A 27,039-nucleotide genomic window follows, 5' to 3' on the forward strand; every position below is an offset into this window, starting at 1 on the left:
AATTATACGACTTATTTATACATTGGCAAGCCAGCCAATGGGGGACCTGGAATTACTAGCGGATCTCTTGAAGAATATTAACAGTACGGTATTCAATGCTTGTGTTGTAGCCAACAAGTCTAATGCCAAAGATGAGTGCATCAAATGCATAAAGATCATGAACGGACTTTTAGCTGGGAACACTCAAGATAAAGATAGATTGATGGCGATTTCGTCATATTTAATGAGTCTTTACGGTCGTATAACTGAGAACAAGATTGGGATCCAAGAAAGGTTTCTATGGCTTTGTTCCAAACGAAACGGTGTTCTTTATTATCCTGTGGTGGAGTTCAACTGTCGATACGACTCAGTGAGTGCGTGGGAAGGCTTGAAACTGTCGACCTATGATGATAGTCGGTTGGTTCAATTAGAGATACCACCGGAATATAACTTCCAACAGATACAGATCACCAACTGGGACATGGATGGCACTTGCCAATTGTACCAAGATTTATTGAACGACTGTTCATATGTCTCTTCGGTGTTAAGCATTGCAGAGAATACTATGGCTACTGAAAAGTTGAACGGTTGTGTGTATCCAAGGGAAGCGTCGTCTCTATATCATGTGAGGCTTTTCTTTAACGGCTGTGAACGGATTGTAGTGGTGGATAATCTGCTCCCGTTTCCCGAGCAGCATCCATCGAGTAATAGGAATAATAGGCAGTTGATAATTAGCTCTATTGAGACTAAGGATTTATATTGGCCAGCTTTAGTGGAAAAGGCGTACATACAATTATTACTGAATCATGGTTATCATGATTTCCAAGGTTCAAATATGGCTACAGACACATTCATGTTGATTGGCTGGATTCCTGAAGTTGTTAGAATTCATCTGGATAACCTTGATGAGATGTTAGTCAATTATTTCCAACGTGGAGAAGTTCTTATTGGACTAGGAACTGGTGTTTTGACAGATAAGGTGTGTAAGGAGTTAAAATTAGTTTCAAATCATGACTACGCTGTTACATCAATCGCTAAAGAAGATGGAAACTGTTTACAGTTGAAAAACTCATGGTTAAACCAAAGAAGCTTGTCTATTACTGGCTTATCAAATTTCAAATACTTATACTTGAACTGGAACCCCAAGACATTGTTTGGTTTCAAATCGACTATAACGTTCAAGTACCAGAATAGAGCAGCATTTGGAGAGACGCAACAATTTCTTATTCATAATAAAAGCCACCAGAAACAGGAATTATGGATACTTTTAGAAAGACACTTATCAGACAGTCCCGAAGATGATGACGCCGTTGATATTTGGATTAACATTAACATTTACGACGTCCGAACCAAATTATTGAACAGAGCAGAGCATTTAAACATTACCAGGAACAAAGAGATGAACAATAGGTTATTTTTACTTAAATTCATTCTCGAGCCTTCCAAAGAGTACATGGTGGTCCCGGAGTGTTCCACGAGCACTCTTTTCTCCCTTCATGCCTACAACAATATTGGTCCGGAGTTTAGCTTTGAAAAAGCTGCCTATGAGAAGCCGTTCACAAAGGAAATAACTGGAAATTGGGATACAACAAATCTGGGAAGCCCATACAATAAGTCTTCATACATTAGAAACCCTCAATATGTCATACCAGTTACTGAAAGAACAGATGTTGATATTGCATTGTTTGCTAATGATCCTGGCATTCATGTGAACTTCCATATATTCTATTGTGGTGAGGAAGAAATTACCTCCGGAACACGAGAATTTGATCCCAAATCGCTCCTTTCTCATGAGTCTTATGAACAAAATACCGTGGTTCAGAACTTTAAAGATCTTGAGGTGGGTAACTACAGAATAGTTGTATCTAATATTGAAAACGTCATTGGAAAGTATAAATTGGTGTTAAACTCAACCAAAGAATTAAAGATAGCAAAGATTCCAACATCATTAGGATTATTCTTACGACAGTGTACCTTTGACTGGAACAACAACAACAGTCATAAGTTATTAATCCGGACTACTGATTATAACAATAATATCAGACTTCATTTACACAATTATCTTGATACTCCTATCACCGAACTACTGCAATACCGTCCATTTATGCGAGCATCTCTTTTCAACAGGTTTACGTCACAAAGTGTGTTTATTAATGAAACCTGGTGCAATAACTTGTATGGACTTTTCTACGATTGGACGATTGAATTGCCAGGTGAATTCATATTATTAGTGGAGTTGCAACATACCAGTGAATTTCACTGTTCAGTGAGCCTCGGGAACAATAAGGACATTAGTTTAGTGGACATGGAGTGAATCAGTGATAAGGACAAGGACAAGGACAAGGAGAAGGACTACGGATTATATAACACGGATAAATTATACATACTGAACAAAGCCTATAATAAACCATGCGCTACCATAAAGTGGTAGCGCCCAAATATTGAAATTTTTCTATTAAAAGCGACCGTGTCAGGACTGCCCAACACTGTAAATACCCCATTCACAGCCACCTTCAAGATGTTTGGAGTTCAAAAAGTTATTGCTCTCTTCTTGAGTTTGGCAGTAGTAATTGCTGGAGTCGCTCCAGCCACTTTACAAAACCAATTGACCAAAAAAACCGGTTCCAAATGGCTTCAAATCACAGACAATAACTATCGGGATATCATGGGCGGAGCAAGAGACTATCATTTAGTATTAATGATGACTACTGATCTGACGATGATTAATTGCGTGTTATGTCAAGAATTCAAGCCTGCCTTCAGCTTAATGGCAGATTCGTGGTTCCAAGATCACCCTACGGGAGTTTCTGGAGGTGATAATAATGATATTAAAGATGTTTTCTTTGGGTATACTGACTTTGCCAATTCACGTGCCTTGTTCAGTGAATTTGGCTTACAAAGTATTCCCAAGGTGTTTTACTTCCCACCAACCAATTCCAAGTTGCCTTCCAATTACTTGAAGTCGTACACTGAATATCCGTTTTACCAAGGCGATCATGTGGAGTTGTTGAAGAATTGGGTAAGTGAAAACACCGGACAAACTTTCAACGTATATGTTCCTTTGAATTACAACTTGATTATTTTCAACGCCGTCATGACGTTTGTTGTTCTTGTTTCTGTCTATTTGTTTTCTGCTAAATTGAAAAAGCTTATAGCTTCCAAATTCCTCTGGTGTGCTTTATCTTTAATTGCCGTGCTACTTTTCACTTGCGGTTCAATGTTCAACCGCATAAGAAACACGCCCTTTGTAAAGGAAACAGAGAATGGTCCTCAATACTTTGCTCCAGGTCAACAGGCCCAATACGGTATTGAAACACAGCTTATCTCTTTTCTCTATGGAGTCTTAAGTTTGTGTGTGATTCTCTTAGTTAAGAAGTTACCCCAATTGAGCGATGGTAAAGTTCAGCTCTTGGGCTCAGCTATTGTGTGTGCCATAGTCTTGTTTGCTTATTCCATGTTGCTTAACATCTTCTCAGTTAAGAGTCAAGGCTATCCATACCGTCTAGCCATTTAGAACTGCAGCAGTACACACACACACACACATATATATATATACTGAAATCATTACGTACTAAATCATTGTACTAACTTTCAAGTCGGGATACCCGGTCTTCCACCCGTCGTATGGTCTTATCACAAGTATGTAGTCTTTGTTTCAAAGACTTGATCTGACGTGCTAAGACGGTCACATCAATGACATCATCATCATCCTTTTCTACCACGTCTTTGAAATGAACCAACCGTTCTTCAATCGTTCGAAGTCTAGTTAATAGTATGTATTGCGATTGTGTCAACAGATCAAACTCGGTGTTAATGGTTTCAAGCGGGCCCCCAAGGATCCCTTGAGCTGTAAGTTCTATAGGATGAAAGTCCAGCATGTGATGATGATAAAAGCAAGTATAGTCTGTCAGTTGAGTGCATACCTTCAACAAGGTTTATCCGTTTGAGCTTACGTAATAGATTACGTAACAAAAACTTAACTTCACATGAGTATAAGGACCCCACGGAATCATACCAGTTAAACTTTATATGCTTTGGCCCATCTCTCTACCGAATTGTATTAGCATTCGGAAGTTGCATATGTGTTGTGTTTTGGTTACTTCACTCCACTGTTCTATCATACCTTGCTTTATTGTTAGTACCATTGTTTGCATTTATATTATTACTATTGTTCTATCACCACATTCATTACTTCTAGACTGCTCATTACTACACTACTCTTATCCTTATGAGTTCTGACGACCGCTTATTATACCGAGAAACAAGAGCTGTTAAGATTGGTGAAGTAGAACGCTTCAAGATACGGTATACCCCGGAACAAGTTGATGATAATGACGGCAACATAGCCAGGATGCCACCCGATCTTTGGGTTAAGGTTCGCAACTGCGAGTCTCTTGCATTTAGAGCTGCATTCATAGCTGGTCCGCATGTTCTCTATGTTGATTGTACACTGGACGATTATGATCAGAATCAAAAGTGTTTTGTCACTGCTGACCAACCAGTGTTTGTTCCACAACTTCAACCTGGTCAATCGTTTTACGCTCAACTCTGTTGTCACACATTAAAGCCCGAATACAGTTGGAAAGTCGATATTGTATCTCAGATTATCTTCAACACTTCTCTCTCTGTTAATTTTGAAATCATGATAGGAACGTCAAAGGAGATCCTACACGATGCTTCTTCAACCGATAAAGATATCCCCCATAAATACGATGAAGGGTTGTTCTGTTCCACGACATTACTTACGGTCTTCAATCAGAGCACCCTTGACTTGTGGAACTTGCCTCAACCAGATCCACAAAGGCCCATCCATTTGGTCATTCTCACCCATGGTCTTCATTCGAACGTCAGCGCGGACATGCTTTATTTGAAAGAACTGATAGACAAAGCTTGCGGTGACGATAATGTAGTGGTGAAGGGCTATTTTGGCAACGCTGGAAAAACAGAGAGAGGAGTGAAATATTTAGGGTGCAGAGTTGCTGAATATATTGTTGAATTGGTGACTAAACATGAGACCTTTAATAATCGTAGAGTCAATAAGATTTCATTTATTGGCCATTCACTTGGTGGCTTAATTCAGACGTTTGCAATTTCTTATTTGCAATATAACTTCCCCTGGTTCTTCCAGCAAATCCAGCCCATAAATTTCATTACCGTGGCCACACCTTTACTAGGTGTATATTCCGACAACCCATTATATGTGAAAATAGCTCTCCTGGCAGGCATAGTCGGAAAAACAGGACAAGATTTGAGCTTGAAGGATCTGGAACAAGGCGGGAAGCCTTTACTTTATCTTTTGCCCACAGGTCCGACCCATATTGTACTTGAGAAGTTTAAAAGACGAACAGTTTATGCCAACGTTGTTAATGATGGGGTAGTTCCCTTAAGAACAGCATCGTTGATGTTTTTAGACTGTCAGGAACTTCTACAATTAATAGAAAAGTCCGAAGAAGAAAAGAAAGAGGTAGAAGCTGAACAGCAGCCAATTAGATCGAAAGCCGCTTCGTTTCTTCCCCTGACCCTGTTAATATCATTCTTTCTTCCCCATATATTTTCCACCACCAATAATGGCAATGGTAATGGACAAACTCCTGAGCTGCTGGTTCTTCCTGATGTCAATGATGTTGATGACGATGTACGAGCGTTCCAAGCTACAGATATAGCCAGTTTATCCGGAAGAATCAAGAAATTATCAATGCTTGAAACTGCCTCTTCATTAATTCTTCCCCCACTTCCCGAAAGCAGTTTTATCTTGGACCCCAAGAACCGTGACGGAATTATAGTTCACGATAAAATTTATGGTGAAGGTGATTTACCTACCAAGAGTCGTGAACTGCTTGATGATTTACAAAACAGTTCAACAGAAAAACGGTACGAACTTCTTGAAGAGGAAATAGCCCGTCAATATCACACTAATATGAAATGGAGGAAGGTTTTGATCCGTTTGAAGCCGGACGCACACAATAATGCTGTTGTGAGAAGAAGATTTGCCAATGCGTATGGCTGGCCCGTTGTGGATCACCTTGTGAAAGCACATTTTGTTGATATCGATATGGAAGATAATGCATCCCAAATTAATCCGGATCCTATTGATTATAACCTTGATTTGACTCCTGTTCTCTCTAGAGACTTGAACCTTGAGAAGAATAAGGCCATTGAAAAGGAATGTCTGCCGAGTTCATCATCGAAAGAAGATGAAATCTCCGAAAAGGCAGTGATAACTCAAGGGACTCCGGATGAACACCAATGGATTAATAACAAAGGAAATGCTGAATCTCTCTTTGCTGTTGGACCCACGGGGTTGCTTGCAGATGTTGGAGATATGGTTGACAATTTCAGTCAATGGTACAATAGTGTCGGTTTGCGACTGCTTATAAAGAGTCCAGCAACGGTGACTGAAGATAAGTTAGAGATACCTGAGGGACGTTCAGTGATTGGAGATTTCATTTAAATAATAATTTATTATAATACTATAGTACATGCATTTAATTTATCCGATTAATTTATCCGATTAGGATCAATTAATTGTCGGCCTCTGCTTCGACATCTTCACCCTCCACTTCTTCTGCTTCTTCTGCCTCCTCTCCGTCCTCTTCCCCTTCGGCTTCCTCCTCAACTGGATACAACTCATTTATCTTTTCTATTATCAGTTCACTCTCAGCTTCCGAGAATCGTTGGTCGCATTCCTCCACCAAGGCATAAAGAAGTACCATTGATCTGGGCAAAGTATTGACTATTTGCAACTTCTCTGCCTTCATCAACTCAAACTGATTCAAAAATATCATCAACTGCTTGAAACTATCAATAGATCCTATAACTCCACAAGGACTACTTTCTAAATATTGTAAGGAATCCTTCACCACCATTTCCAAATTGACTCCACCGAAATCTCGATGTCTTTTATTCGACTCCTTCTTATCTTTGTCTGAGAACACCCAATTGTTCTTCTTTTGGATTCCTTTCAAGTGTCGCAACACTTCGTAGTTCGATAAGAACTCGCTCCTCGGCTTAACCACCTTCATTGTGTCCACAAAGTGTTTTGGAGGTGATGTTAATGCTGTGGATGGTGGTGGTGATGAGGTGGTTTGTTTTTTTCGCGATGCGAACATCAAGTTTATACCTTGATGATAATGCCAGGCACACTTACATAAGAACAGACTTATGATAACAGACTTATGGTAACAGACTTATGATAACAGACTAACACAGACGGTCTTGACAATATAAAATGTGATATGTAAAATATTTGTGCTGTTCAATGGTTGATTCCAGAACAAGTATACTTGAATTAAAAGGTTATAGAGTGCTACAGTCAGTAGTCGTTAGAGCCTCCACTTCAGGATGTAGAATTGAACGCAGTAATCAGCAGAAATCATCAGTATTCAATAGTGTGATAACTTCTTGCTAATGTTAACTCAGAAGACTTCATTATCATCGGCCGTTTGATCCAGCTTACGTAACCAAGTAATACTTCTGAGACATGATTACGTAATACACGAACTACGGTGTGTGTAATTGAGAGTAAGGCCCCATAATTAATACTACAATCTTCCATCCTTAACTATGGCTTGCCTCATAGTCGATCCCAAACAACTCACATGGAAGTTTCCAGAAGCTTCTACCGCTCTGCCGTGTCGGGTTCGACTCGTGGTCCAAGTGGTTAACTATGTAGACGAAAAGGAGTATATACAAGTTTGTCCAATCCCAGGTATTGGTAATAACCGTAACAATAATGAAGCGTTCTCCATTGATGTTCATAATGTGTTGGGTCAATTGAAACCAGAATCTGTATATGGAGGTGCTATTATAGGAATAGGGGCTTTCTGGGATGGTATTGAACTAAATGTGTTTGAATGTCAACCAATAAACGGTCAAGGATTAGACGCATCACTATTGACTAGCATGTCGGAACTAGAACCAATATAGATGCAAGGGGTTACTAAAGTTAGTCCGAACGTTACGTATTCATAGATATATACATATAAAGGCAATATTCTTTCTATAAGGTACCTATTAATATTGTGATAGTGAACTATGCGATAGCCACCAACAGTTCAATTGGGTGGCATGGTTCCTGGCGGTCCGTTGAAGTTGCCACCTGAAGCAAAATACTGGTCCCAAATCGATTCAGTAGGCATTTGTTGCAAAAGTTCAAACACTTTTCTTCCTTGTTGAATTGTGTAAGGACTATCATCCAAAGGTAACGGTGGTGATACAGACCTCAACGGATTATTAGACGGAACAAATAACAGCAGCAGGTTCGAATGAAGCCGCAGTCGAGGATTGACATAAACTGGTGGCGGTGGTGACATACTGGAGGGGACCTGTACCAGATTGAAATGAACATGAGACTGCTGCAGTTGCAGTTGTTGCAGTTGCAGCATTTGTGCTTGCTGTTGCTGCGGTAGTTGTTGTGAAGGATGATATGAAGATTGAGGGTTGCAAATATTGGTATCCTCTTCAAGTTTCATACTATCACCCGTAATGGGGTCTTCATTCAAGGAATCAACTCCAAGTAATTCTTCTGAATTGGTAGGACTTAGGTTTTCCAATTCGGCAAAGAAGGATTCCAAATTCGTATCTCCTTGGGCATCTGATTGCTCCACATTATCACTACGCCATTCAAAGTCCATTGGTGATTCAGAATAGAACAAATCATTGAAACTGAGAATGTCATTTGGTAAAGCCTTACTCAGTGCTAGCTCCGATGTTCCAGATGTACCACTTGATTGCAACCCATTCGGAGGAACTTGGTAGAATCCTATTGGCGTTGCATTGCCGTTCTTTGTATTAATGAATGAAGCACTGTTAGAAGAAACCATGGGAGGTTGATTCAATGGTAACCCTTGTTGTTGTTGGTGCAAGTGCTTCAATTTTTTCTTATTATTATTATTGGATGAATTCTGCGTGGGTCTCCTTCGTTTACGCTCTCTTTGTAATTCTTCCGTGATGGTACTTTCCAACAACTTTTCAACTAATTTGGTCAAATTGGAGTTCATTTTGATTTTGGGTCGAGTGTTTTCTACCAGAGGATTGGTATTCCCATAAACAACTTCGTTGTATTTCAATTTGATTATGACCATGGTTAGTCGTTTGAAAACTTCACAACAATTGAAAGCTGCATCGCATCGATCAACAAGTGAATGAAGAACAGTAAGACAATCCAGAGTGATTTTCTTCACTTCAATCGATGAGTTCTTGTTTCTAACCTTTTCACTATTATAAATCGCATAGAGGAAAGTACTACCTGCCATGAACAAATTGTGAACTGCGGCCCAAGTATAATTGATCAGTTTGGTTTCAAAAAGTTGATAATAGCACTTAATTAATCCCTGTGCTGAGCTGCACACCACATCATAATCCGCATCACTAAGAATATAATTCTTTGGTGATAAGTTATGCAACATCATCATCGTATGATGGAAATTCAACCTAAAGAATACTGAATTAAAGTTGCAATTCATTATTTCCTCCAGGGGGATCTGGGAATACCAATTAATTAAAAGATGGGACATATCCACCTTCCATTCCTCCAAAGAAGCATATTTCCTAGGGATTTCCAGGTTTTCATACAACACTCTTTGAGTTTCACTTTGGATTTGACGCATTTGGAAGAATGTCAAAGAGATATGCTTGTAACTGGGGATCCTTTCATCATCTTCATTACTAGGATTAGAAGGCATTTGCTCCATCCCACGTACAAGGTACTTATCGTCCAAAAGAGAGGGGAATGAAGTGTTTATACACTCATCAGGAATCCCCACTGGACGGTTTAAATAAAAGCATATCTGACGATCTAAGGAGTAAGTGCACCAGAACAAACGACGCCGCATGTCTCTTGTGAAGGGGTCTTTTGTTATATGAAATATCGAATCATTGTGCAAACCCATATCCACACATAAACGAAGAGCAGTCCCTAAAACGTACCAGATCCCTGGAACTGCTGGTCTCATGGTAGAATAAAGAGCAAGAAGAAGTATACCCTGAAGTGATTCGAGTGGATCAAGTGAAGAATAAATTGAATCAATATACTTCATAGCTGCTGACTTGAATGAATGTGAAATGGTGGTTGGATATTGCAAATGATGAACTGAAGATGCTATTGCAAATACCATATTAAGAAAATATAAAGGTTTGCAGAATTTTGGTGGGGGTATTATGTCGTTCAGAATCTTGAGAAGATCATCCTTATCCGTCAAGTTTTCAAAATGCTTCTTATAATGATACAACCAAGTTTCTTCATATTGAATTGTTCGTGAAGATGTTTTTTCTCCTCCATTATCAGGTGAAAGATGACTTGAAGAAGCATTACAAGAAGAAGAAACAGACCGTTCCTCGTCGTCATATTGAGATGATGCCATTCCTGAAACTGTGGATCCCAGACTTGCTAATTTAGTTGCCTTGGGTTTATTGGCTGCGTTATCTGCAAGAGAAACATCATTATCAATGGCTCCGTAGATGGGTTCGAACCATTTTTCAACAAATTCTTCTCTGTGAAGTATCGGGAGTTGTGCATTCAGTTGTGAAAAGTAAATTCGGATGAATTCTATGGCCGTTGATTTGGGTGGAAGAATTGATGGGAAAGTTGTTGTTTCGTTATTGGATATTGTGGGATCTTGAGGCATCCCTACAAAATGGGGAGTTCCCTTTACTGAACCATTTCCTCCATTATGCAATGACATTTGATTCTTTTGATTAAATTTGACTGCCGTAAAAATCAACTTGTCAAACGATATATTTTTCTCGTATTTTGTTTCTTCCGAAGACTTGATAGGCTCGGAACAACATTCGGGATCTGTTGTTGTATGTGGTCTGCCATTCTGTGTCTGCTCAGAGACATTTTTGTCTGAAATAGGAATGTGTTTTCCAGTCTTCTCATACATTGAAGCACCACTTGAACTAAGATTAGGATAAAGCTCATCTTCATTAATCTTTATCCCATTAGCATCAAGCAATTGCTCTAGTTTCCCTACCCTATTTTCTAAATCAAGGACATAACTTCTAGGTATATCTCTTCCCAGAACCGGGTCTAAACCTATGCATTCAACTCCTGCCTTTTCACATCGAGAACAGTTGGGGAATCGTTGATCACATTTTATCTTTTTTCGCCGACATCTTTTACATGCGGACATAGGTCTTGTGATCCCGAGTACTTTGGAGTTATTTGGATTTATACTTTTCTTCTTTGCTTGTGCTAGTCCCTTCAAAAGTGGTTTTTCCTTTCCTGAAGTTGATTCATCCACTGCATGCTTTAACGTAGAATTGGTTATTGGAGAACTATTCGATGATGCTGCTATAGAGGATGCACCTTCCAGATTTAGATCCAAAGATGAGTTTTCTGCTGCTTCATTTTCCAATTTGAATCTATTAAGATCTCGGTCATTTTTTGGTAGTTTCTTGTTCATTATTATCAACGGTAGTATAAGCGTGAAGTAGTCTTTTAAGGTGGTTATGCTTGATTCTTCAAAACATTAAGAAAGATTTCAAACTGAACTATACCATTCATGAATCGCTGCAGAACTGACGCAGACAAATACAGAAAAAGAAGGACGCACTAATTAATTCGATGCTGCTAAGCGAATTTTCGGTGCAGCTGCTGCAAGTCTTTCTCAAGCTTAAACTTATGTTTGATCCACAGTGATGATGTTTGATCCACAAGTTGTTTTTCTACTGTTGATATTGCGATTTCACAAATTGGTAGAGAGACTCACTGAACTGCTTATCTTCCTGTGTGAATCTGTCATTTTCCCCCTCGAGATAACAAAGATAGTAGCTCCTCTTGAATTCATTGGTTCGATGCATTCCGTGGGCAGTACACGAAACGTAATTTCTTGTCAAGGAGTCGATCACGTGACGCTACAAAAGGTAATAACTAAAAAAATATACATATTAAAAAAGGGTGCATTTGGGACTATGAATGGCGAAGACAGAGAATATTTTTATTCCGGAAATTCATCTCAAATGCTTAATCTTGGCAGTGTCTAATTTATACTTGCCATCTAAGGAAGGAATCCATAATTCATAGGCTGCAGTTTTAGCATGGATGTCCTTAGGTTCAATCTCCACATGAATTGTAGTAACCAAGGTGCTTGGTGTAAGGGGATACTTTGAATGGTGTGGATCTTCATCAGCGGTATGGGGAGTACCTCCTGTAACGGATTGAGTTGCGCCTTTAAGATTACCTGGAGATTTACCTTCTGCTTCAGCTGGCCCAGCACCGTTCGCTGTTGGTTCTTCAACTTCATTAATAGAAGAGTCCAGAGAGTCACCTCTGTAAACATTGGCCCTTGTTTGCTTTGAAGCAGTCAGAGTTTCTCCCACATATCCAGGTTCACGAACTAGACCTTCATTAATATGATCCTTATACTTCGATTGTGGAGCCATGATCAAATCGGCCCAATTACGTCTGTTCAAGAACTGTTGGTTACTCAGTTGGGCTTTCCCCTTGGCATTATGGTCAAAAATAGGTACCATATCTTCATCACAATACTTACTGAAATGATGACCATTTGATCTCTTGTTAAGCAACGTTGCCATAGCATCTGGAGGTGGAGCATTGGTAATGGCGGAGGAAATAACATTAAACATTAATCTTGGATCATTCTGTGGGAAATGAATTGATTTTTCATTTTCCAGTTGAGTACGTTCAGTATGCAACAAATGAAACCCTGGATTATGGTGAAGTTTAGAACGCAATCTTCCTACAGCTGCCAAATGAACATCACCAGAAAGGAGCGTGATTCTAACACCATTCTTAGCAGCAAAGGAATGTAAGTCACTGATCAATTTATTCCGTTCATGTTTGTGATGTCTTGCACACCAATGATCATTTAAGTCATCCAAAACTTCAACACCACCATCAAATTCATTAACCAACCCTTTGTTGATAACACCCTTCTCAGCAATTTTCCTAACTGGTTTCAATATCGCAGAACTCAACAAGTATTCAAGCCAAACCAATCTGGGATATAACATTGGCACACCCACCATAACCAATAAATGGGTGATTTGACCTTTGGAGCCATCAATTTCTTGTTGCAATCTACTGAAAACTGCTCGATAGGCTTCAGGCAGTACAATTTCATTCAACTTCCGTTCAGTACGACAATCCAAACCCAAAAGTGCAATATTCTTCCCCAATTTCGTGTACGTACTGTGGTTCCGTTCTTTGATATAAGGACCAGGTTTTGGACCAAGGATCCAATGGTTCAGTTCAGTATGGATCTTCTCGTGAGGATTGATGTGATGCTGGAATAACATGTAGTATTTGTAAGCAGCCTTACCGATTTCCAAAAAAACAGGAGAACTCATAGTCCGATCATGATATGAACCAAAACCATCAATGATATCGTGGTCATCATAGATATTAACCAGAGGAATTGTGGCCATCAGAAGTGGGAATAACGGTTGTTCCGTGGGAACATCGCATTTCCCCTTCCACCAACCGTATCCAAACCAATTGATATAATGGATGGTGTAATAATCATCCAATTCACTTTTCAACTTTTCCAGGGTTTGCATCAGCCGTTTATTATGGCCGTTGCTTAATTGAGTCCATCTCTTTAACTCAGAAGAGAATAACTTGATGGAGTCAGCGTAAAGTTGGTCACCACCTCCAAGCATCACATGGTAATGTTGTCTATTGTGCTCTCTTAAGACATCTAACCACATGGACGCAGGATAATCGTACGTATCTGTAGCCAAGGAGAACCCATTACAAGAGAAGGTGACAATGTTGAAGTTAGCTTCAGCAGAGGGAATGAAAAAGTGGAACTTCTGGCCATTGCCAATAGGATTGATTTCGTAAGCAACTACCAATTCTTCCTGAGGGTCTTGAGTCAACTCCAATACGACTCTATAAAAGTAAAGGTCTGTGGAAGGTTCAGATGATGGGGGTGACGTTGATGGAGTCTTTTGCTGATAGTACAACTCAAAGGGGACTGGTGAAGGCTGTTTATTGAACAACAGAGTATTTGTCCCCACCTTATAATTCAATGTGAAGGGAGACCCTTCAGATGATGGCATAGAGGTCACCATCATAATGGAGATCTTATACACATTATCAACGAGTGAAATAAACTTCAAATTAGGTCCCATCACCAAGGGATGGTTCCTTGGAGAAACCTCGGCTGGTCCTTCTGATTTGGAAACACATAGTTGTTCCAATCTGGTTGTATCAATTGGCTCGTACCATGAACTCATCTTGATATGTTGATAGTAGTACGTGAAAAGAAAGTGGTAAGGTTAGGCGTTTTTCTGGCCAATGTTATGTTTGGTGAAGGTAATAGCAAGTCAAACGCACGATGATGAAAGAGTCGCAAAGCCAGCCGAGTTCAGACCTATCGGTTGTTGCTCTGGAACAGTACGAGAAGACAATACACCCAATTTGGAAAAGAAGGATTACAATTATGGAAAGTGCGGGTAACACCATGTAATAAGCAGATAAGCAGGTCGTTTGCTTACGTAACATATCGAGATAGCATTTGCATGAGAAGCTTTTATCTTAAAGAGGATATTTTATCTCTGCGCTACCAAACACTATGTCTGTTCTTTCATTAATAGATAGTACGCTCTTGTGATATAACCCCACGTTTTGTTTGATCATAATATTGCTCTCTATCTATTTCCTAAGCAGTCAATAGACGACAATACGAGAATTATACTATTTCACACGCCCTCGGATCTACGTGTATGGTCTTGTGAATTGGATTCAATTGAACTTAAAAAGGACTCACGTGGTGGAGTCGGTGCAATTATACCAAGTGCGTGTCATCTCTCTGGTAATGCTCGTCCCATTCCAGCCGTTGCGTTCGCACATCCTGTTGTGTGGCGAATTTACCGATAAGGATTCTTTATACAACCCAGAATCGACACATATGAATACCAAGAATTAATCACAATTAAGGTATGATCCCTAAGGAAACTCTATTTGTAATAACTGTTAATCGCATAGCCATCCACAAGAATATATATATGTATATGCCCTGGCTCGTGGTAGCGCGGGCCGATACATGCATATAAACTTCTATGTAGGCCATCATATGCATGAAATTGTGTGGAGAGATTTTCACGCCCTCTCATCGAACAAATTGATAATGCCCTTGAAGGCTGTGTTCGTCTCATAACAAGGACAAGGTTTTTTTATTGAAGAGTATTAGTGTATATGCAGTATAGAGGAACTATTCTTGGCAACCCAGTCACAATCTTTAGTCAACTGCAACAGTAGTGCACGCTCGTTCCATGATAGATCACCATATTTTGTAAGAGAAGGGTGGAGTTGGAGTACACTTGATATTTTTATGAAGAGATCAAGAGTGAGAAACTTCAATCCAATGTAAGAATCTAGAACATTTTAGTGGATTATTATGTTCGTGTTCCGTATAGCCGTGTGTTGCATTATCCGCATGATGCCGAGAACTATAAAGAAATTGTAGAACGTGTGACATTTATGCAGATAACTTCTTCCATGCGCAATTTGTCAATTTCCATAATAATTGCTTGGTAAAGCTAGCGGGCCCATAACAACTTTGTGTCACGTTCATACAAAGATTGTCGCTTCTTCCTGCTTCAGAGCCACTCCATCCCCACAACCCATTTATATAGCAAAGCATAACCGGAGCTTTGTTGTCGAGTTAATCGATAAAGCAAAAGGAATATTATCATTATTATTCCTTTTATTATACGTGTTATTCTCCTTCTAAGCGGTTAATCAACACTACCAGTATATAACCGTATCCTGCATTATCAGACACCGATCATTCATATTTATCATCATCAGCTGGCTCGCATTCATAGCATCATCCGCATTGACGACGTTCTAAAGCAACGCTTTCACCATGATGGCTTTTACTCGCCGAGTATCATTCAACAATTTGATGGTATCTGAGTTGGCACCAGCTGCCCCTCAGATCACTCAGAAAGATTTGATGGACTCTGATTTTGGGTATGGGGGTGCAATTCATAGCGACATTTCCGATATCTACGCTCCAAAGGATCAAATCAACGACATTATACGAAACATAAAGCAACAACAACAAGCTCATCAAAATCAAAATAAATGCATACATGACCCCAACGCTACACCCTTGAAACCCATTCTAAAAAATAAAGAATACACGGGGTTACAACTTGACGAATCGGAGTTTGCCTTGAAGCTAGAGGATGAACTGGACGATGAAGTCTTGTCTCCAGAAATATCCCCCACGGTGTCTCGTGACGTCCCCTTTGTCTCATTGTCAACATCTAATTCTGCAGATTCGCCTTTCAAAACCAATTACAGCTTGTCCAAACTGCCGCCAACAGGAGGAAACTCCCTTGCTGTTCCTTCGTTGCTGCAAAGCCCGAGACGGAAGCTGTATCTGGAAATGACTACGGATGAGCTTCTTGCCATGGACCCCCAATTTGCTAGAAGACCCAGTCAAACCAGTAATTTGAACGGCATGAAGTTCAACAACACTTCGACCTTTTACCGGTCGTCATCTAGAAACTCTTCTGGCTCGGCAACTGCGGCTGCCGCCGCTGCTGCCGCCGCTGCTGCTGCCGCTTCTAAAGGTGCTTATCCTACTAGTAACGAGAACAACTACAAGTCGATCTGTCTTACAGTTAAGCATGAAGATTATCAAACGCCAGAGGCTTTTAGAACCATTTTAACAGTCATTTCGGGTAGAAGACATACTTGGAACTCACTTGATTGGTTATTTAATGATGATGACTTCAAGGAAGAACAATCACTGAAACCAACCAATCACCCGAATCAATTTTTGCAAGACGGTGACTATCTTGTTGTGACTGCTCTTTTACCTAACATGAACGAAGAGTATGATTTTTACTATAATAAATGTGAAAGTCTCTTGCAGTATTTAATTCAGTTATCGATTTCCCATGGGTTAAAGCTCAAGATTACCGTGGAGTTTGTGCTAAGTCTGACGGAAACCGTTACCAAAAACAGAGTATCCAAATCAATAAGCGGTACTAAGTACATGCTCTATCATATTACAAATCAGTACCTGCCCAATTTCATAGTCATTGGTAATAAATCAACCAATTTGAACTTCAAATATATGAAGAATGTTTCAAACAATATATTTTTGATCAAATTGGCTTCCTATGCCTTGAAGTATTCAATTGCTCCAGTTATATTTGTTGGGAATGCCACGAGATTCCATAAGGCAATAGCTCAGGCAAATCATCAAGATCATGAAGTCAAATCTCATGGTTTGAAACTTACAATCTCCAATAAAGACTCCCAATTGACGAAACCAGCATTAAAGTTTGCTTCTCCTCCTCCTCGAGTTGTTCCTCCATGCCTGGACCGGAAGAATTCAGCAGGATCCATTGATTCTGATGATTGTAATTCCAGTGACTTGGAAGACCAAGATGACTCCCTTGCTTCATATAAAGGTGATCAACAACCTTCCACCACCACCGAGGCCGCCCCGGAAGTATCCACAGAAGAAGAGTTCCAAAGGGAAATCGGCGCCGTTTTGGAAGACGAAAGAACCCAATACGTCTCAAGATTAGCGCTTGCGATTGATGTTATTTCAGAACATTCTTATGATGCATGCAATCTCTTCCTTTCTGGGAAACCCAACCCCAAGATAGAGGCCATGTATAATGCTCAAAAGGGTATCAATGGTGGTCGTCTGATGTACAAGGTGAAGTCGTTATTTGGCGATGAAGATGCCTCTGCCTCCACACCTGCCTCCACACCTGCCTCTGCCTCCACACCTGCTTCGAGTACTCAAAGAACTTCAGTCACATCATCGTCCACTCCAGGTCTTTTGGGTGTTCCTTCTAGATCATCTGGTGGTAATGCATCGAAGCCAGTGGGAGGAATTAGCACTGGCAGACGTGGTTCAAGTTCGAACCCTTCTGGTAACCCATCAATCTCAGTCCCTGGATCAGCTCCTGTAACCACTAGTGCTGCTCATTTACAGAAAGTGCGGTCGAAAGCCGAGCCATCTTCTGGTGGGACTGGATCAACACCTGCTTCATCTTCATCGTCATCTAACCCTGAACCAAAGAAGGAAAAGAAGAGTGGTGGATTCTGGAAGAAGTTGACGAAGAAGAGGTAAATTTTTTATTTATGCAAATTCCTTTCTTGTTTATATAGTTACATCTGGTATGTTCCATTTATTATTTAGCCTAAGTAATTAGTGTACGTGCTTAATATAAAAGTTCGTGTTCAATGGTTTTAGGGTGTTCATATGTTAGGGTCTCAGAACATACCAAACCGTTTCTTTTTGGAAGTTTGTGTTTCTGATTGAGCTAATCTTTGACTGGCTCTTCCTGTGTCTTCTAATATCGCTTCGCTAGTTACCAACCGTTTACCCTTTTCATTTTCCATTACTGATTTCAAGATAATATTCTTATTATCAATCGATTCCTTAGTTGAAGTCTTGACTACTAAAAATTGATTGGCAACTGTGGGTGCCTTATAGTTTATAACCAATCTCTTGACCATAAAGTCGTCCTTAAGCGGACTACTGGTTAATTCTGACAAACAGGCGTTCCTCTTGAACTGTTCGTTCAAAATAGTGGCTATCATCCCTCCGTGAACCAAGAACGGATACCCGCACAATCTGTACCCAGTATGAATAAAGGCTACACCTTCGTTGGCACTATGATTGAAGAATGTTATTGGTTTGATGACAATGCCACCGGCCTTATGTAACGTATGGGTCAATTTGCCTTCCTCCAAACCCAAATTGAGCTTCTCCATCACAGATTCAAAGTTCTCTAGGTTCTCCCAGCTGGTGTACTTGGTCCAGTTGTCGCTGTTGGAGGGATGGGTCAACTTCTGGTACATGGGGAGTTGTTTCAACTTGTATGTGAGCTGAACAGGTAGTAATGGGTCTTGAGGAACGGCGGTGGCAATTTCATAGGCTTCAAAGATCGCTTCGGAGTATTGGAGATAACAGCCTAATCCAAAGAATACTCCACAAGTTTTCCAATTGATCCATGGTTTCTTATAAGACCGTATTTGGTCAAAGATATGCGTATCATCTGCAGAACGGACCGCATATTGCCGTCTGAATAAGAGCCGGAGAGACATTGGGTGGACGTAGCTGATCAAAGATGTAGTGACGGTTGCGGGGTTATACCCTGGAGTGAATTTTTGGTCGTTCGCTAATTTACTATCACGTGAATAGTCACATGATTAAAGGCACAACCAAAGCACGTGATTTAACCCACGTGTGTCAGATATCCCTGCCTCTAGTACAAGAATGCTACACTGGTATACATGTATGATATACATGTCAATACTATTAACAACTATTATCAGACTACTTCTTCATGCCATAACACATGTCGTATCAGCTTTGTTTATCTAATTTCAACTTTATGTTCAGCCAATTAAGTTTTAAATTGTAATACGAAAGATGGCTTTATATTTTGCTATGGGAATCTCCAGCAATCTTGGAAGTGGTACGATAAGTTGTGATCTGGTGACAGAATTTCAAATCATTGATTAAGGTTTTCTACGGGTATCCTTTATAATAGGGGATTAGTGTTACTGCCGACCGTTGAAGATTGGTCGCACTGCAGTGCGTACAACAAAACGTTGAAATGGATCGTAAACAAGCCATCATCCAACACTCAATGCTGCACATTGTGTGCGAGACCAAGTCCACTGTTTCATGTTATACGCTTCTACTATAGGGCGCGCCCGCAGTATATCCGATTTTGTAGAGAAGCTCGATATGAAAGAGTCTCCTATTTTTGAAGAGATTTTCAGCCCTCAAAATCATCTAATTTTCTTTGCGTTGGATCGTTGTCCAATTTTTACACATTGGAACAGAAAAAGTAGTGTCTGATAAAGCCTAATAGTATAAGAACTCCGTCCTGATATATGTAAATGACATAATAAAAAGGTTGTGATTTTTTTACCTGGAGCACCTGTTAGATCCACTTCTACAGCAATTCTCATACCACTATTACCGTGCAATTACGCAGCCATACACAAGTTCCGTCAAACGCTCCCGTATCTGCAACTATCATGCATCGCACAAACAGGAACAATATGAAGGAAGAAAAGGTCCGACTCTTGTTGGATAAACGTCCTGAACATTAATTCGCTTTCACCACCAACTGGTCTAATGCAAAGACCCCAATTAAAAATCGCTCGACGCAAGAAAGAATAAAGGTAATAATAATAATGTTCTGATTTCTGCCAACTTTGCATCGCTATATACCTGCAAGAAGACGTACAACTTAACGAAGCCCCTTTGTGTACACATCAACTTCTTAGCCCCGTTTGATTTTGCTGTCTTAATTTCAATTGTTCATGCAGTAGATGTAATTCTAAGCCTATTGGATGTCTCTCCGATGCCAGGTATTTTGGTCATGCGTCTTTCAACTGCATATTAATTTCAACGTTTTTATTGTTTTGTTAATTCCGTCTTGGAAAACAATCAACCTGTTGAAAATAGGCATATTTTCTATAAGGTTAGAGTCAGTTGCGACCTGTACTCAATTCTTTTCAACTATCCTGTTAAGAATAGTTTGATTTTAACCACTCTGCTGCAATTCGACAGAGCACAACTTACTCTTATCGGACAAGTCCGCCTCCAATTATACTCAACAGGCTTGAATTCAGGAAAACTAATTGGATTTTAATCTAGAATTATGATTCAACCTTGTTCTGGAAGGCAGAGCGCACTAATTTTTGAAAACTATAGATTACTAGGGCTTGATGTCTATAATAAACATCCTCTTCTATTAGAAACTACTACAGATGCCGTCAGATTTGTCTCGTTCTATCGCATACACCTGATGCAACTAATGCGTTTATTTCTGGTGGGGTTGATTCATCTATATACATTCCAAGAATAAAAACAATACAGACGCAACGAAAAAGCTATGTGCGTGATCATGCAAAGGTTTGACATGTCCCATTAACCAGACATAAAATGTCGCAACATTAGCCACACTGTATATTTTTTTGTCTTCTATGGAGTCTTTTTATAATACTCATGATGACGTTAGGTTTTAATCTTATCTAAATTGCATGTGTAAAATAGGAACTTTATGTAAGAATTTTAAAGTCGTGCCGTTCAATTGTAAGGTGGTCGACAACAAGAAAACCTTTATCCAACATATGTTAAATCTCCTGATAAGTAGTTCTTTCTGAATGTGTAGAAATTACACTCATGCTACCTTCCTCTATGAATGATGGTTAATCCAAGGTGTATGAAGGCTTGTTCAGCTAGTTCAGCTTGCCTTCCTGTTAAGCCAAACTATTTCTTAGTAGGTGAGAGTTTACCAGCTCCTTTATTTCTGGGAGTTGCTGAAAGAGTAACGCTTCAATACGCCTGAAAGCCAGCCCAAATAAAGTCTACGTCAAGCGACTGAACATGGGAACACTAACTCCTAGCCACGAACACCTACTTCTTCTTTACGAAATACATTTTTAACACAACATGCTCTTATGGTCAAGGACGCCTTTCAGGTGTCTGCTTGTAGCAATTGAGTGGAAATGAAGAATTATTTTCGTTCGTTAGGATATAACTCTCATATTCGATCTCATATTCGATCTCATATTCGATCCGGCCTTGCGCTTGAAGGTTTGAAATTCTTGTGGAAGGAGAAGGTGCAGGAACGAAGAACATCCATCAAACCTTCCCTTCTGGCTACAAGCAAAGAGAATATGAGAGCTGATGGTCATTAGTGCCAACGAATGCATGCGGTATAATAATAAAGCATAATCGTTGAAGTTGTAGTCGTCAGGAGAACAATTTATATAATACAACAGGTTATGCCGGCCACAGTTAAATGAGACGTCATTTGTGGACAGTGACATTGCGCATATCACGAACGCATGTAGTAATGCTGTAAAGACCAACAGTGAATCTCATTGGTGTGGTATACACTCTGCAGCAAGCTTAGTATATTGCGTTTAAGTCTACTCTACCAAGCCTTATTTAGTGTTGCATTCATAATTTTGCTTCAGACCTGTATCACTCTGTATCAACAGCTATGCGAGCTGCGGAAGTCTTAACTGATTGCAGTACGAACATCCGCGTGGTGAACGCAAGTAAAATTACAGTTAACGCAAGTGTTACTATCTGCATATTCTCCACAAAGTGCAATCATTAGGGAAGATGTGATGCTATGATGGAAAACATGAAGAGATACGTATGTCGTTAAACTATCAATAAAAATGTCGAGGATTTGATGAAAATGTCGTAACGATCTGAAAAACCAACACTAACAAAGTAAACCCTGAGTGAACTCTGAGAGTCTTATCAACCGTTCCTCCTAACAATAGCATTAATGGTGGCATCAAACATAATTGTTCAGCCACGCTTGAAGCCTCTTGTCTATACCAAGAATGACTTAAATCGACAGTCATTTCCTGCTCCAGTCAGAGCCACCACGACCACCTCTCCAGAACCACAAGCTAAGAAACGTAGTGAATCTCCAGATGGAAGAGAGGGGGGACGAGAATCTATAACTACGGCATCGATTCCATTCTATCGATGGGAGGATCAACCTTACAATCGAAGAGGATACAAATATAAACCATGCAGTCACAATCTGCTATTCCCTGCCAACATATACTCCACAACAGACTTGATGCCCTATCAAGTGAGAGCATCATATTTCGACCGATCCAGTGGGATAATGCTAAGTTCTGATGGCTCAATGGTAACCACAGAACGAGGATGGCGATCTGCACGAGCAAATGTGGGAATACGAGAGGGTAGTTATTACATGGAGTTTAATATTGTACGTGCAAACGAAGGGAAATCACATATAAGATTCGGGCTTTCCCGGAAGGAAGCCAGTTTAGAGGCTCCTGTGGGGTATGATGCATATGGCTATGGGTTACGAGATATTGAGGGTATGAAAGTTCATTTGAGTCGGCCCAGAGAATTTTGTAATGAGCTGTTTCGAAGCGGTGATGTCATCGGGGTATTGGTGACATTACCAAGTTTAAAAGACCATAAAGAGTCTTTGAGCCAATTCATTGAGAATTTGAATCTGAATAATGGAGTAGGAGATTCTCAAGCTCCGAATCCCAATAAGAAAGCTCTGAATAAGCGACTGAAAAAGGCTATCCAAATTGACTCTACCAGGTTCAATGTTCATAATAACATAGTACGAGATCAAATCCCCATTAAATACAAATCCAAGCTTTATTATGAGCAATATGAATACACCCAGATTCCTGAAATGGAACATCTTGTTACTCCAATGAAGTTAGTGGGTGAAAAGGCCATAATTTTTCAGCAGCGAGAAGATGATGATGAAGCTTCTTTAGAAAATAAGCTTCCCAAAATTCCACATTCTTCAATTAGAGTCTTCAAAAATGGTAAGGATATGGGTATAGCATTTCAGAACTTGATTTCGTTTCTTGCTACTGATGATAATAAGTTCCAGAATACCAAACAGAATTCCAACCCAAGCTATCATAATACCGATGATGGAACATTAGGTTATTATCCAACCATGTCAGTGTTTCAAAATGGGATAGTGGGATTAAATGCTGGACCTGATTTCAAATATCCTCCGCTTGAATTTGAATATGAATACAAGCCATTGTGTGAACGATACGACGACCATGTGATCGAAGAATGGTATTGGGACATTATAGATGAAATTGAAGCTGAACAATTGGATGAGCTAGAGGACTTACAGAAAACGAAACTGCTCAAAGGTAGTAATTCCACAGCTTCTGTCGCCGTCCCAATTGAACCACCCATAGTTAACACGAGCCAAATAGCAACACCTCAGCCTATCAAGGAAAACTCGCCATGTCCTTGATTGCAACATCCCACAGCGACGTCGGACCCCTGTTTGTTGATGGAGTCACATTTTCTATGGTAGCCCAACCGGCATTGGGAACAGAAAAAGCCTTCAGTAACAAGCTCGTTACATACTGGGCAACTTACTAAAGACCCGTCTTGGAACTCGCTCATAAGCGCATATCTATCTAATAAATAGCTCTTTAACTCACTTAGACTCCGTATACTTAATTTCACACGCGCAGATTTAATTATAAACCATCCGTCTTCCACCAAGTGGGAAAGAAAGGTATCTGACAAGTCTAGCAGTCTCTTTGTGTCAGCACTGATGGCCCTTACGGCTTCTTGTTTTGGGACACTATACTTTAAAGATGGACTTTCAACTATGAGGTCTATCACCTGTTTGATGGCCTGAAGTTCATTAACAGAGTATCGAGTGTCTTTCTTCATGATCTCGTCACCAAGAATATTGGTATACATGTAGAACAAAGTAAGCTCTTCATTCTGGTCATGTTTCCTTTCTATTCGAAACCCATACTTTTGTATCTCTTTATTGATCAAAGCTATGGAGTTCATTAATTCTTGTTCATTATCAACGTCATCATTATCATCATCTTTTTCAGTATCCGCTACAGCAAGACGTATTCTTCCTTTTATGAAGTTATACTTCTCAACTAGATCAGAATGCGAAATGTACCTGGCACCTCGCATATATGTGAGAAGTACACGGTGGAATTCATCCATAGTCAAAAGCTTACGTTCTTTCGTACGGTGTTTCAAGTTGTATTGGTGTGATCTTAGTTAACTATGTGAATAGTGTCTAAATTATCGGTTGGTACACTATGCGACTCGGTTACATCATTGGAACTAACGTTTGGCGATCTGTTGCTGTCCCCCACAATTGGAACGCCTACCGCCCAAAGTTCAAGGTCAAGGTTCTCATCTACAAAAAAGTACCTCTCCAGTCCATATTTGGTTAACTGTATTATGTCTTTGACGAATCAACAGTATCAACATGGATTTGAGATTTGAACTAATGGAGAGCCGGGAGTGTGTTTCAGTTGGCTCGAGATTTGGGGAAACCCTTTTGGAATCCCGAAAGACGAATTAAATGTGGGGATGTGTTGTTACTTCACTTGCGTCCGCCATATATGCATTATGTTTGGGGTGGTATTAGCCGGCTTAAGGCGAGAACAAAAATAGTCGGTTCGTTCGCCGTAATACTCTGGGCATTTCAAAACGAACAACTTATTGTTGTTGTACTCTTTTCTTCTCTTTAACTTAAATACCACTGAACTTTCCCGTATAGTATATGGATCCATATTGCGATCAACCTAAACCTCTTGATCGACAATGAGATCATATTCAACTTTACTGGCGTGGTTAGCCGCTGTCCTTACGTTATCCACTTGTGCTTTCGGTGCACCTAATAGCGCGTTTACATCAAGCTCAACAGCTTCAAAATCACTAACTAAAAGAAGTCCACAGTGTAATCCTCGGACAGATGCTTCTTGTCTAGCCATAAACCCTGCTTTGAGTGAGCTTATTCTAGATACAAGATATATACAAGTACTTGGGGATCATTTCCATTCAGAGGGAGACGTCGAATCATCTCTTACTGAAGAGCACATCAATGATGTTGATGAGGGTGATAATGATGTACAATATGATGATTTGACTATTTCAATATCTAATGATTACAGTTCTACGGTTGATTTACGGGTGAACCAACGTTTTGATAATCCGGTATTGGTACTGAATAACTACATTTTATATGGAAAGGTACTGTTTGAACTCAAGTCGTCGTCTGGAAAAGGGGTTGTATCAAGCGCCTATTTGCAAAGTGACGATCTTGATGAAATCGATATTTTGGAGATAGTAGGAAGTGATCCTTTTACATTTCAATCCAATTACTTTGTTAAGGGTAATACCCTGAATCACGAAAGAAGCGTTTATCATCGGGGACTTCTAAGAGATGACTTCAATCGCTATAGTCTTGAGTGGACTCCAGGAGGTGTTAAATGGTTTGTAAATGACGTGTTGGTCAGATCAGTTGATAGATTTACCGATACAGACTTTGTTGCAAAGCATGGACTCCCATCTTCTCCAATGGTTCTTAAGTTTAGCATCTGGATAGGAGGAGATGAAGTCAATAGTCCCGGTACCATTGAGTGGGTTGGAGGACTAACTGACTATTCGAAGGTCCCATTTGCTATGTCAGTTCGTAATATTCGTATGGAGGATTACTCCAATGGAGTTTCATATATGTATGGGAATAGCGAAGATTCCTTGTGGACACAACTTCACAGTGTCGGAGGAACCATTTGTGGAAGAATGCCTGAACCAGAAAGGCAAAGATTATTACTGTACATACCAGTATCTGAACGACCAAAGAACTTGATTATGGCAGATGCTAAGGGAGGTCAATTTCGTCTAGTTCAAACGGAAGAGCAATTTATGAGCAATGATTGGGAGGAACAAGAAAATAATGATAATAATGATGGCGAATGGAATTCCAAAACTTACGAACTGGGAGCCAACTCGATAGCACCTGGTTCCCTCAAGTTATTTATAGTGTTGGTTTGCTTTTACTGTATGCATTTGAATCGGTGATATCACACCTGTAATGAAGAGCCAATCAGATTTTGTTCTTAATGACCCTTTATGGTTTTGAATATATAGATAGCATTTTTAGAGTATAGTAGATATGGCGTATATTAGATATTGTGGTTAAATTCACAATTAAGCTATTTATACCCGTTGTGCAAGATGCTTTAATGAGCAATGGGTAGTAAAGTTTTTTTTGCACCCAATTATATATAAAGATGATATATTCTTACAGAGCAGTAGAATCTGCTACAACCCAAAGCATAACTTTTGTCGCCGTAAATTATGCACGACTAAAAAGAGCCTCTTTATTGCTTCTGGTATTGGTTAGGTATCCTCCGGCTGCAATATTCCCTGTCTGGTGTGAGGGCTACATCTACTGACCTCATTTTTGGCCCTTTGCACTAAAGGTTTCCCTTTGTAGCGGAGGAGGTAGCCCCGAACTTTCACTATAAGCGCATATCACCAGTGTTCCGTTATACAACGAGGTAAATCCAAATCTTATAGTCCCTAAAAATTTGGACCTCATGCCACTGCAATTCTTACTCAAGTAAAACTCCGACAATTATCCGTTGAGTTGATCGTTGCACCACCAGACGTCCATTGGTGATTACTTATAGGACCTACTAGCAACAGTTTGGAGAACTGGAGAACACTACGCTTTCTTTCGAAACCATTGCTATTACGATTATTATTTCTTTTA

The 27,039-nt window shown here is 39.9% G+C and overlaps 10 protein-coding genes across 10 annotated transcripts; 6 read left to right on the forward strand and 4 right to left on the reverse strand.

Annotated features, from left to right (window-relative positions):
- Window positions 1–37: 37 nt before the first annotated feature.
- RIM13 (Rim13p) lies at window positions 38–2,293 on the forward strand (the record flags this gene model as incomplete). Its single annotated transcript, XM_043191740.1, has 1 exon — window positions 38–2,293. One exon carries the CDS (start codon window positions 38–40, stop codon window positions 2,291–2,293), a length of 2,256 nt encoding a protein of 751 aa, XP_043048712.1.
- Window positions 2,294–2,497: 204 nt separating this feature from the next.
- On the forward strand, window positions 2,498–3,493 carry OST3 (dolichyl-diphosphooligosaccharide--protein glycotransferase; the record flags this gene model as incomplete). Its single annotated transcript, XM_043191741.1, has 1 exon — window positions 2,498–3,493. One exon carries the CDS (start codon window positions 2,498–2,500, stop codon window positions 3,491–3,493), a length of 996 nt encoding a protein of 331 aa, XP_043048713.1.
- Window positions 3,494–4,207: 714 nt separating this feature from the next.
- KQ657_000920 (putative lipase) lies at window positions 4,208–6,430 on the forward strand (the record flags this gene model as incomplete). Its single annotated transcript, XM_043191742.1, has 1 exon — window positions 4,208–6,430. One exon carries the CDS (start codon window positions 4,208–4,210, stop codon window positions 6,428–6,430), a length of 2,223 nt encoding a protein of 740 aa, XP_043048714.1.
- A 70-nt stretch (window positions 6,431–6,500) lies between these two features.
- KQ657_000921 (DNA-directed RNA polymerase III subunit) lies at window positions 6,501–7,001 on the reverse strand (the record flags this gene model as incomplete). Its single annotated transcript, XM_043191743.1, has 1 exon — window positions 6,501–7,001. One exon carries the CDS (start codon window positions 6,999–7,001, stop codon window positions 6,501–6,503), a length of 501 nt encoding a protein of 166 aa, XP_043048715.1.
- A 541-nt stretch (window positions 7,002–7,542) lies between these two features.
- TEN1 (Ten1p) lies at window positions 7,543–7,905 on the forward strand (the record flags this gene model as incomplete). The annotated part of the gene is made up of 1 exon (XM_043191744.1): window positions 7,543–7,905. One exon carries the CDS (start codon window positions 7,543–7,545, stop codon window positions 7,903–7,905), a length of 363 nt encoding a protein of 120 aa, XP_043048716.1.
- A 128-nt stretch (window positions 7,906–8,033) lies between these two features.
- On the reverse strand, window positions 8,034–11,384 carry PPR1 (Ppr1p; the record flags this gene model as incomplete). Its single annotated transcript, XM_043191745.1, has 1 exon — window positions 8,034–11,384. The coding sequence occupies one exon, from the start codon at window positions 11,382–11,384 to the stop codon at window positions 8,034–8,036; it is 3,351 nt and encodes a 1,116-aa protein (XP_043048717.1).
- Window positions 11,385–11,931: 547 nt separating this feature from the next.
- Window positions 11,932–14,181, reverse strand: KQ657_000924 (uncharacterized protein; the record flags this gene model as incomplete). The annotated part of the gene is made up of 1 exon (XM_043191746.1): window positions 11,932–14,181. The coding sequence occupies one exon, from the start codon at window positions 14,179–14,181 to the stop codon at window positions 11,932–11,934; it is 2,250 nt and encodes a 749-aa protein (XP_043048718.1).
- A 1,634-nt stretch (window positions 14,182–15,815) lies between these two features.
- Window positions 15,816–18,053, forward strand: KQ657_000925 (uncharacterized protein; the record flags this gene model as incomplete). The annotated part of the gene is made up of 1 exon (XM_043191747.1): window positions 15,816–18,053. The coding sequence occupies one exon, from the start codon at window positions 15,816–15,818 to the stop codon at window positions 18,051–18,053; it is 2,238 nt and encodes a 745-aa protein (XP_043048719.1).
- A 143-nt stretch (window positions 18,054–18,196) lies between these two features.
- KQ657_000926 (uncharacterized protein) lies at window positions 18,197–19,033 on the reverse strand (the record flags this gene model as incomplete). Its single annotated transcript, XM_043191748.1, has 1 exon — window positions 18,197–19,033. The coding sequence occupies one exon, from the start codon at window positions 19,031–19,033 to the stop codon at window positions 18,197–18,199; it is 837 nt and encodes a 278-aa protein (XP_043048720.1).
- A 3,221-nt stretch (window positions 19,034–22,254) lies between these two features.
- Window positions 22,255–26,342, forward strand: ASH2 (Ash2p; the record flags this gene model as incomplete). The annotated part of the gene is made up of 4 exons (XM_043191749.1): window positions 22,255–23,641; window positions 24,917–24,935; window positions 25,117–25,129; window positions 25,218–26,342. The coding sequence occupies 4 exons, from the start codon at window positions 22,255–22,257 to the stop codon at window positions 26,340–26,342; spliced, it is 2,544 nt and encodes an 847-aa protein (XP_043048721.1).
- Between the last annotated feature and the right edge of the window lie 697 nt (window positions 26,343–27,039).

This window comes from Scheffersomyces spartinae, assembly GCF_019049425.1.
Source record: "Scheffersomyces spartinae strain ARV_011 chromosome Unknown scaffold_13, whole genome shotgun sequence".
Lineage (NCBI taxonomy): Eukaryota > Fungi > Ascomycota > Pichiomycetes > Serinales > Debaryomycetaceae > Lizanozyma > Lizanozyma spartinae.